The sequence below is a fragment of the Crinia signifera genome, chromosome 6, assembly GCF_055691185.1.
Source record: "Crinia signifera chromosome 6, ASM5569118v1, whole genome shotgun sequence".
In the NCBI taxonomy this organism is placed as follows: Eukaryota; Metazoa; Chordata; class Amphibia; order Anura; family Myobatrachidae; genus Crinia; species Crinia signifera.
This window is the reverse complement of record NC_139222.1, coordinates 250,527,178-250,539,480: the sequence shown is the minus strand read 5'-3', so window position 1 is coordinate 250,539,480 and position 12,303 is coordinate 250,527,178. Positions and strand designations below refer to the sequence as shown.

Here is a 12,303-nt window from a genome sequence, read left to right as displayed (position 1 = left end):
AACAAGAAGAAGTGAAACTAATTTTTTTTTTCAGGTTTCTATTGTTACCACATTGATATAAGATTATTTATTTTCATTTGAAGTATATTGAGGCCAGTATGGAATTAATAAATTAGTGTGATTAGCGAGCCATTGATACTTCAGGCCCCAAAAAGCCAGCACTTACTGGCAGTTTAGTTTGCCTTCCTCAGGCAAGCAAAACTAAATCCCCAATAAGAGTACTTAAAAGTAGGGGTTTTCACACAACACAATTGTATGGGGGGGGATTTAAAAAAAAAAACATACATTTTTGGGGCGTTACATTATTGAGGCTAATAGGATACTGTCCTAATTTCTAACAAATATACAGAATGTAAGCGGTAAATTTACTAAAGTGTGATGGCCCCCATACATTAGTTAGTTCCACCTCTCCTAAGTCAAAATCTGACCTGATTTCCCTGGCAGCACCCCGAGAGGGGTCACACATGATTAGGCACTTGATGTGCCAAGTTTTGCATATGCAACTCCCAGGGAGCTGCATGTGGAGGGAGCAGGGGGGTGGTGGACATAGAGGCGGTGGGCGGAGGACGCCGGTTAGCCGCGAGGGGAACAGAGAGCTGCAAGAGAAAAAAAAAGCCCATATGATTAAAGGGAAGCCACTGATTGACTGAGAGCACTCAGCCAATCCGCAATTTGCTGAGAGCTCTCAGCCAATCACTGGCCACCAATTCATTTTTATTGGTTTTCTTTTTCTTGCAGCTCCCTGCTCCTCCTACCCAGCTCTCCATTCCCCTTGCCGGCTCACTGGTGTCGTCCCCCCTGGCGCCTCTGTGCCCGCTGCCCCTGCGTGCCTCTCTGGTCAGCTCGCAGCATTCCCTATTTATCTGCATCCCCCACCCGGAGGCTGCACATAAGATTAAACAAATCTTATGTGCAGCCGGTCCGACCTCCCAACTCCGATCAGATGCGCACAGGACCGCATATCGGGTTGGACAGGATGTCTACACATGCGATTTGGACTCATTTCACAGCCTGATCCATCCGAAACACATGAAATTGGGCCGAAATCGCATAGTGTATGGGGGCCTTGAATTTACAGAAGTGAGAGATTTTGCCAATAGCAATCAATCAGACTCTACCTATTTAGCATCTTCTAGAGAAGAAAAGCTAGAATATGATTGGTTGCTATGGGCAACAGCGCTCACTTCTAAAAACTCTAAAAGCTCACACTTTAGTACATTTACCCCTAAAGATCTATAAATATGCCTTTTGTCAATTTAATTAGGAGAGATCTAAAATTGCTCAAGCAGACATGCGCGGGCAGCATGTGCAAAACACATAAATAGCGTAGCCCCGACTTGTACATTTTAATGCTCACTGCTGTTATAAACACTATGTAAATTACCCCAAAAAGCCACAATGAACAAAAAGCATGGATAATCCTAATGCAGAAAGCATTTACACCAGTCTTGCTATCTTTGGGTTGTCAACATGCTGAGTAGCCAATCTGTACCAAACTCATTTGTACAACAGTGTTTACCCCTGGGCAATGTTCCACATGCGATACAGGTTAATTGTACCAGTGATTTCAGCTCCTAGACAAGGGTAGAACTATGGTTCTGGGATATTGAATAGACCATGTTTAGGTCAACAATACCATGACCGGACACTAGTGGTCGAAGGCGTCTAGATGCCTAAGCTTGGTCGACCGCATTTAGGCATCTAACTAGACGCCTAACTCTATTTCCACTTGGATAGTAAAGTAGGAACTAAATGGACTCGTGTAGACCATGTTCCCGTCGATCATTCACAGGTGTCCATCTCCCGTCAGGGTCTACCTAGATGCCGTCGACCAAGTTTAGGGGGCTAACTAGACGCCTTTGACTGCTAGTGGTCGATCATGGTATTGTTGACCTTGTTATGGGGCCCAGAGCGGAGAGGGCCCAACTTGCCTGTCAAAGTAACATGTTCTATATTAATTTTTTACCACTTCATTGTAAATAGGGGCCCTGACAAACTTTTGCTATGGGGCCTACAAATATCTTATTACACAACTGCCCCTAGACCCGGCCTGCATGGCCCTGTGCGGAAGTCCTGTACTGTATAAGAACGCTTAATATCTTGTATTCAAATATGGAGTATAACCCATTTACAGTTAGCGTGGGTGTTAAAAAGAACCTTTTGTTATAGAAGTGTGATTGGTGTAATTCAGAGGATTCATTGATATCTTTAAACTCCCTGGTTTACAAGTCTTTTTTTTCTGCTTACACCATTGTATTTTGCTGATCAACACTGCTGTTTTGTACTCATTTCAAGAGCCTTTCATAATTGATGCACTGTTGTCATTGAAAAAGATGTCCCGGGACTTGGCACTGGCGGAGGAAAGAGAGACTTACCACTAAGCTGCTCCATGAAACAGACATTGCCGCTGGTGTTAAACGCCAATGTATCTGGGGTAATGCACAGCGTCTGGAAGATGGCTGCGTGAGAGATGTCCTTCATGGAGTAACAGCACTCCAGGCAGATTGCCCAAATATCCTGCTCAGCGAGACTGTTATCTCGTAGTGACAAAATATCAGCCAAGGACACGTTTTCCTGCCAAGACATTCCACAGCAATGGTTTATACACTCAGCGTTTCATTTGTATACAAACAAGTCACGTGAAAATATACATGCAACATAAGCAAAGGTGTCACTGTTCTAGACTACAACATTTACAGTATATGATACACACACAATAGTTTACGTTCGATTGCAAACTATAACAGTCCAGTAATCTATGATTACTACTTAAACTGGGTTAAAAGTGCAAAGTTAACGATATGCATGATAATGATTTCCTTAAACAATATTATCATGCATATCGCTTAGCGTGTACCCACTATATCGTTAATGATGCACGCTACCACGGGTCGATAATGACCCCACCTGTCATCTGAATATACAGTAAAATCTGACTAAATCGTCAGCAACTGCATTTTCAGCGGGTTGACGTCATTAAATTGCATTGTTAACTATATTGTTCAGTGTTTTAGTGCTAGATCGTTCATCACCGATATAGTTAAGCAGTGCCGTGAATTACTTAAAAATATCGTTACTAATATCGTTCAGTGTTTAAGATATGGATCTTTCGTCCAGCTGCACCGCTGATATCCTTAACACTATTGGCAGTGCCATAAATAACTTTGCGTTTACCCAGCTTTGTTGCGGCAACTAAATCAAATCTATCAAATCTATTCGATGTCACTTATTTAGCTAAAGCTGGGTACACACTAGGCTAGACGATTTTTTTGTACGATTAGTCATTCAGCAATGAAATACGAACAATAAATAATCCACATTATCCAGTTTGTACCCATGGGTCGTTCATCGTGGCATTTGCTTGGCCTACTTGCTGCAGGATCAGAGGATGTCACTTGTGAGGTTTAGCACATTTAAGACAAACGTCCAGCCAATCAGCTCCTTACTGACTTTTTTCAAACACAGGCTGTAACATGGCAGTTAGCAGGTGATTGGCTGGACGTTTAACTCTCTTTAACACCCTTGCATTTATCTCTTGTTAAGGCTTAATACATCTGCCCCAGTGTGACATGGAGCGGAGCAATAGGCCGGAAGCATGGGGAGTGAACCAAGGCTACGCGTTACACTAATTGACAGGTGTCAACACTGACACACAAAAAAAAAACCAACCCTCATTACGACCTTATGTGTCTACTTTTTTCATGTCGACTTATTGACTGTCTACCTAGACATTGGGGCAGATGCATCAACTGACGTTAAGTGCATAGGCTGCACTTAATCCTAGTTAACTGGGGGGGGGGGGGGGTGGATAACGTTTTTCAAAATATATGATTAGCGCAACGAACATGCGCAGCAGTTCCCTTCGATCCCCCCCAGCAACTAGCAGCCTGGGCAATGTATGACCAGCCTCCTAGACACACATCACCCGTTAGCCACCCCGGCAGCTTCGCCAACCCATGGCTAGCGTTGTCCTATTCCCACTGCAGGGACAATGCTAGCCCTGCTGCTGGCTCCAAGCTGCACTCCTGATCTAGCAATAATAACGAGATCTCGCGCAAGTCCAGGCAGAGACAGTGCGTCAGTCTGAACTAATGTTCTGTCTCCATGGGGTTTATTCTAGTTCATTCTTTCTGACAAAATCCTTCTTAGATGGACAAAACCATGTGCACTGCAGGGGGGCAGATGTAACATGTGCAGATAGAATTAGATTTGGGTGAGTTATTTTGTTTCTGTGCAGGGAAAATACTGACTGCTTTATTTTACACTGCAATATAGATCTCACTTTGAAGAAAAACCCCACCCAAATCTAATTCTCTCTGCACAAGTTACATCTGCCCCACCCGCAGCGCACATGGTTTTGTCCATCTAAGAAGGATTTTGTCAGAAAGAATGAACTAGAATAACCCCCCATGAGAGGACAGGCCAAGCGCTGCTATAATACATCTGCCCCACTGTATCTAATAAGCCACATTCCCACAAGTTCAAGGGAAGTCACTGGCAATATTGCATTGTTCACCCATCATCTAGTGCAGGGCTGGGCAACACCAGCCCTCCAGATGTTGATGAACTACACGTCCCAGCATGCCTTGCATCAGTTTCAGCATGGCCACATAGCAAAACGAATGCAAAGCATCCTGGGATGTGTAGTTCACTAACATCTGGAGGGCCGGTGTTGCCCAGCCCTGATCTAGTGTGTAGCCAGTTTTAGAATGTTTTATATACCTCTCCATAACGCTCCCGAGCCCTTTCATTAGATCAGAGAGAATACCTTTAGGGGAATATTCTATGAGCAGTGATTACGTATTTTCTCAGTAAATATACGGACAATGCATCTTTTTTCACAGGCATCCTATTTGCATGCGATATATCTCCATGGGGTTTATTGCGAATTCTCTTCAACTACTTTGAGCAGGCAAAAAGTTGAGGAGAATTCCTATTTTGGGGTAAAACTATCGGAACTTGGTTCAGAACCCCTTGGCCGCCCCCTTTAATGACTAATTAGGGACTTTGCACTTTTACACCTCAAAATAAATAAAAACTTCAAAGTGATGAAAATGGGGGTATAAAGTAGAAGACCGGTTTATTGGGGGCTTTATGAGTGGGACAAGCGTTTTTATGCTTGCAGGTGGGAGCAACCCGTTTTTTAAAGCTCTTTTAATGGACCCAAATCTACACTTCTGCCCATTTTCATTGTCATGTACCTCAAAAAAAAATTTATTGAGTAGTTTTTTATTGGTTTTGTATATGAAAAACAAAAACAAAACAATACGCTACAATACAAGCGGTGGTACTATAAAGGGTTCACATTTGGGAAAGGGGATATCCATAAACACATACATATATGGGTTACAGAAAAGTGGCTATAAGGAGTCACGTTTATAGGTACAAGGATATATTGAGCGAAGATCGACTTTCCAAAGCGCTGATAAACACATAATAACCCCGGAGGCGCCATGGACAAATATATGAAGGAAAGTGCAAATATATCATTGTTTTTCTCAGTAATTATTAAGCACCATCAAATTGCAATTTAAAACAGTTTTAAGTTGAAAGCACTGCTAAACAATATGCAATACTCAACTGCTAACCTACTTAAATCTCAAAAAGAGAAAGTAAACCCACCACCTTATCTAAACCCACTAGCTCTATTAAAATAAACCACCCAAAATCCCAAAGCAAACCTCCCACATAACCCCCCACCCTGTACAACCCACCCCAACTAAGGCGTACCTGGATCTTATTAACTACCCCCTACCCCTTCCCTAAGCTAAACTAATCTAAACAACCCCCCCCCCCCCCCAAGATCAGGATATTGGAACAGAGATATGTCAGGGCAATGGCATGAATATTATATACTGTACTTGTTAATGCAAATATGTAGTAACTTATAACATATAACCACATAGGTGAGGCCGAATTGACACCAACAGAATTATAGGTTTAAATAAAACAAAAAAAAAACAAAAAAGGCATATAGGATAGTCGGTATCTTATTGACGGACAACAAGAAAATCAGGATATGCATTTATTCTATAGTGTTAAGGTGGCCATACACACGCAGATTTATCTTCAGATCTGGCTGGTTGGAACAAAAACATGGTTATGGATGAGAGCAAATGACAGTTGACCACTTGCTTGGAAATGCTGGAAAACAGACAAAATGTCACTCATCCATAACCATGTTTTTGTTCCAACCAGCCAGATCTGAAGATAAATCTTACTAGTGTATGGGCACCTTTAGTCTGGCCATTGTTCCAAATCAGGAAAAGAAGAAGACATTGGATCAGGGTCCTTGCCGACACCATGGGGGATATCAGGATAAGTTCCACAGTAATAATATGACCATACCCAGCCAAATACATATATTTATAGTATAGAATACGAAAATGGGGCAGTCCCAAGCAGGTGCTGGCAGCACAAAGATGTTGGATAGTCCCGGAGTGGTCAATTCTGAAGGCATGAAGAAGTTGCAAATAAATCAGGTCACATATTGGAAATTGACAACATAAGGATAATTTTTCTCCACTGGGTAGGGTAAATGTACCTCAAATTTTAGAAGAGTATTTATTTCACACAAAAAAAACCCTGCTTTATCTTCTCAGTGTTTTCAAGAAATGCATATTGCTGCCATTTAACACATTTTTAGTCCCCAAAATCATTTTATTATAACCTCTTCTAGACTGTTAATCTATATTATTTTGCCATTTTTGGGGGTATATGCTGATCTCCCCATTTTCACCTGCACTTCAACAGTTTCCGCCATTTTGAAGAAGGCCTGCCCATGTAGATGTACACACATACACACTAGGGTTAATTTTTGTTGGGAGCCAATGAACCTAACACTCTAGTTTTGGATTGTGGAAAGAAAACAGAGTTCCCAGAGGACACCCACAGGAGCATGGAAAGTATATACAAATCCCACATAGGGCCATGGTGGGAATTGCAGCCATGACCTCAGTGCTGTGAAGCAGTAATGCTAACCATTACACCTGCCTGTACTTCCCCCGCCTGATAGGCCCTCTTTGCTGTACTTTATTCAGACGGGCGAGTGGCACCCTCCTGAATACGCCTCTGCTGTATGTAAGCGCACATAAATATGTAGATAAGGCATTGAAAACAAGGAGTTATATTTTCACTGAACGAACAAACAAATAGTAGGATAATTACATGTTTTCCGAAACGGTCACACAGGCACAAGCGACAAGAACAACTAGCATTACAGAGATGTCTGGGACAGCCTGGGGCCAGTCTGCAAGAATTAAGCATTCTGGCCAACATCCATACATGTCAACCAATAACACACAGCACAAGATTACAAATGCCAGCAGCTTGCTTAGTTCTTGCACAATCTTATTTAAGTACCTGTATTAAAATTCTAAGGGCCTATATCCAATGGTATTTGAAAACACAATTTGCAGCAGTATTGCTGCGTAGCAGCTTATTGCGTTAGATCATACTTGCCTACTTTTGAAAACTAGTTTCAGGGAGATTATAGTTGGTAGTAGAATTTTGCACTGTACCCCATTAAGGGGGCGTGACATGCTCCACCCAAAGGGGAGTGTCTACTTCCATATATGGCGAGATTGTGAACGTGGCACTTAGAAACTTTTAAAATTCATTATATCCAAATGTAGATGAGCCCTAAAGCGGTTAGTAAGAGCTACTGTACTTGCTAAAGTGCTAGGAAATGATGCTGATGATTCATTGTAAATGTATCTATCTTTCATTCCTTTTTTCCCCTAAAATGTAACAGTATAATGTGGGCTAGGTGAAATGAGGGAGATTGCTGGACTAATGAGGGAGAGAGGGAGATTGCTGCTATGTCAGGGAGTCTCCTGCAGAATGCAGGAGGGTAGGCAGCTATGCATTAGATATGCAATGGATAATGAGTGGTCACATGGTCGGGGAGCTCGACTATGTACCCTTGAAAAACCAAGCCATTGGAAACACGTTTGCATGTATGGTGATTCCAATAAGGCTTTAATAATTCATTTAAAAACAACAGAACAAGGGCCTAACTTAAGAAAGAACTTTGCATTTTGGCAAATATGTGTTGAGATATAAGGAGCAACATTGCATTTTGGCAAATATGTGTTGAGATATAAGGAGCAACAAAGATGTTTACAGAGATTTACTACTGAACAGACCAATCAGCTGTTCTATTAGATTGCTGAAATCTTTTGCAGTAATGGGATTACATACCTTCCAACTGTCCCGGTTTTTGAGGGGAGTTCCATGTTTCACCTGTGGGCAGCAGTGTCCCATGGTGAATTGGGCAGTTGGGAGTCCCCCTGTCACTCGCTGCTCTGCTTAGCAGCAGTGTATAGACACTGTGCGCATTCACGGTGAGAGAGGGGCAGGGGGCATGCCAGCAGCTCAAAGAGCACTGGCCATGTCCCCACAGTGGAAAAAATAGGGGTGCCATCAGAATCCCATCTGTTCACGGACCAAAGTTGGGAGGTAGGGGAATACTTATTAAGGGCAAGTTTGAATTTAGGGCCTGATTCAGAGGTACAAGTAGATTGCAGATAATGCGCAGCTGTGATTTCTCAATGAAACGCTGGTATAAGAATTCCCCTTGTACTTTTCCTTGTGATGGGCTGCACAAGCCCTGTGATGCCCACTTTGCATACTTGAGCATTGCACAAGCGCACTAGTGGATTAGATTTCTTCACCATCGATTGCAACACCAATTTATGAAGTATTGTAGCTCCTGCCTGGAACGCCAAAAGGGGTCATTGCCGCAAATTGCTGAAATTCGTCCGGGAGTTCGACAATCCACAGCCGTTCTCGGCAGAACGGGCCTGGACTGTTTCTAAAGTGGGGCCCGTTCTGCCGAGAACCCTGTTCAATGTTATCGGGAAAGACAGCATTGAATAGGACCCTGCCGCTATTTCTCCTGTCAGGAATAGCGATGGGAGATTGAATATCCCCCTATATATTGATACATAAAAATAACCGGCGGTCAGGATACAGACGTCGGCATCCAGAAAGAGGGAATCCCGACGGGGTCAGGTAACCATGCTGGAGACCAAGCAGGGTATGATGCTCAGCCAGCCCGTCTCAATTTGCCATACAGCCGGCTTCTGCCAGAAGCGCCAGATGGCCAGTCTGGCCATGGTAACAATATGTTGTACAATGGTGATAATCACAGTTCTTTGATAATATTCAATATTCATCTTTTTTTTTTATGCAACCCCCTACATGATGTCAGTTGGATGGCAGGTTGTCCCCTACATGACAATATAACAATGCGTCTTCTGAAAGAGGACATGAACTTTCTGCATAGCCGCGGTCGGTAAATGACGGGACTCTAGTTTTGTGCGCTATAAGCCACTTGGCACAACTACCAGAGCGGTAGGACAAAGACAGCAATTCACAAAGAAGTAGGCAGTAATTAGGGCAACGAACAAGACAAAAAAACTCATTACTGAATCAATCAATCACATATCCGCTGAATGCAATCGAAATGAGCAGAAACCAGAGTTTACAGAGATCAAAAACAGACTACAAGGTTTTAAACAATATAAGTGTTTTCCCCATTTAAATTCTACTGAAAAGCAGCACTGGTAAAACAATCGATGGTGCAGAATGTAGACATCCCAGTAAATGAATGCCCGCAACAAGATTAAAGGGCAGCAACATTAACCATTTCTATTTTTAAACATTAAACAGATAGGGGGGTATTCAATCGTTATCGAAATGGTTTTTTTCACGTGTTTTTTTTCACTTTTTCACATCGGAGAGTCCTCAGCTATTCAATCTAGTCATTTTTCGAGTATGTGAAATGTTTTTTTTCACGATGCATTTTCGTTTGATTCGGTAGCGATATTTCCACTTTTTCACTTTTTTTTATAGCTTTTTTTCGACTTTTCACTCAGACATATTCAATGATATGATACCGATATGAATGTTTCCGCGTGTATGCTCTTCTTCTCAATTTTCCTTTCACCATGTCACGGGTGATGAATTCATAGATTCAACTCTGTATTTTGTTAAGTAACGGCTCGTTTGCTCTCCAGAATAAAATATATGCAGGATTGTTTGCCCTTATTTTGTTTTTTGCTTATTTTGTGTGAAATATTACTTGTTTTCTTACAATTCACTTCCCAGCATGCCTTTCTTTTCTCCCATCATGCACTTCACCACACCTCCTCACTCCTGCGTTTGGGATTTCATGGAGTAGCAGCCTTGTGCAGTCAGCTGTATTTGGAAGCGTTTTTATAGGTCAATTTGCGTTTTTGGATACAAATTCCTTCATTTTTTATCACTGTCTCAAAGAATGGATTATTTTGCTGACTTGCTTGTGATGTTCATGATCGTGTCAACATACCTGATGCGCTGTCGACGTCGTCGTTTGGCAAGTGGCTATCGGTGTCCTGTTCAGGGCCGTGGATATCATCATCGTGGTCAGCATCTTACTCCTTCTGGTGAGTCAGTGCGTGTTTCAATTCCACGTCCACGCCAGTATCGTACTAGGCGTGTACTGGATGGTCTCTCTGAGACGGAAGTGATTGGTACCTTTCGCTTGTCGTCTCAGGATATATATTCGCTGTATGATCTGTTGGAAGCTGACCTTGAGCCCCGGGTACGGTCAAACCATGCAGTCAGCGGTTTCCAGAAACTGCTGGCTGCATTGCAATTTTTTGCGTCTGGCACCTTCCAGCCAACTTTATCCCAGACATGCGGTTTTTCCCAGCCAACGATGTCTCGCTGTTTATCTCAGGTCATTAAAGCTTTCCGTAAATTAACGGCCCAGGTTATAAAATTTCCAGACACTGACAGCGAATGTAATGAGATCAAATTTGGCTTCTTTCAAAAATGGAGATTCCCCAATGTGCTGGGCGCGATTGACTGCACCCATGTGCAACTCACACCTCCCAGGGAATCGGAAGAATGTTATCGGAATCGAAAACACTTCCATTCCCTGAATGTCCAGATGGTGTGTGATTCCACAATGAGGTTATTGGACATCTGTGTGGGTTTTCCTGGGTCGACCCACGACTCCTTCGTTTTAAGCCAGTCATCTATTTTCCGTGATTTTGAGGAAGGAAGAATGCCAGATGGCTGGTTGTTAGGTATGTAATCTATATATATATATATTTTATAATGCATAAGTTATTAGCAAATATGTTACAACTTTTTATTGATATTTTAGGTGATGCGGGTTATCCGAATAAACCGTGGCTGTTGACCCCATTGCTTAATCCTGTAGGTGATGCTGAAAAAAGGTACCAGGAGTTACACATTGCATCGAGGGGTGTAATTGAAAGGACCTTCGGTGTACTTAAGAGCCGGTTTAGATGTTTAGACATCTCCGGTGGTAGCCTCTTATATTCTCCGGGAAAAGTCTGCGGCATTATTAATGCCTGTTGCATTCTGCATAATATCTGTGTCGCAAGACGTTTGCCGGTGAATATTCGTGCTAGTGTTAACCAGCATGGGGATCTTTCTTCAGTGTTACCTGTGGGCATGGACGAAGGAGCAGAAACCAGAAGAAATCTGATCAATACTTTTTTCGCATGTGAGTATTTCTGTGTTTTTTTCTCGTTTAAACAGATATCTCTATATATCATGATCCGTATCATTAACGATACATATGTATATACACACATGTCTGTATGGTTGACAGACCTTGTAATATTATTGTTTTAACGATTGCTATCGTATTGGGACATGTGTGTATAGCACACATTAGTTCTTTACATGTAAATGCACATGGACTTTACATATATATATTTGGTGTTTGTAATGTGATGCAATGGAACTGATTTTTTCGTGGTATTCAATTTGTACAATATTTAACTACGCATGGCGGTGGATAGAAACCTGTGCCAAGGGTAGTGACCCTCCGTGGCCCAACGAGGCAAGCACAGCGAGCCCTGCAAGGGGACGTTGTTTTGTTTTTAACTAATCAGCATCCCCTTGCGTGGATAGCTGATCATGTCCCCGATCTGGGTGGGTGCCTCTTGACGCTTGTCCCAGGTTTAGATCCAACTGAATGCCTTGTTGGATAGTGGGGATTTGCAAAGCTTACTTCCCATACAACCCTTTGAAAAATCGGGACCATCACATTGCATCGCAGTGCATATAAATTTGTTACATGCGATGTGATGCGATTATGGAGTTGCAACACACCAGATTGTGTGCCATGTTTCTGAACAAGTCCCTGAATATTTTTTAACGATATACTTTATCCCTTTCTAATTACAGAGTTGATCCATGTTGGTTCTTGTTGGCCTAGTTGGTTCTTGTTGGCCTTGTTCGGCTTGAAGTTTTCTGTCTTTTTTGGAGTTGTTGATT

The 12,303-nt window shown here is 42.3% G+C and overlaps 1 protein-coding gene across 3 annotated transcripts in view; it reads right to left on the bottom strand.

Annotated features, from left to right (window-relative positions):
- Window positions 1-12,303, bottom strand: part of KNDC1 (kinase non-catalytic C-lobe domain containing 1) — a 121,363-nt gene that overhangs the window by 83,018 nt on the left and 26,042 nt on the right. For all 3 annotated transcript variants that reach the window (XM_083149307.1, XM_083149309.1, XM_083149308.1), the window contains exon 2: window positions 2,376-2,574. In XM_083149307.1, the coding sequence (XP_083005433.1) occupies window positions 2,376-2,574 (199 nt within the window). The remainder of the gene's footprint in view (window positions 1-2,375; window positions 2,575-12,303) is intronic.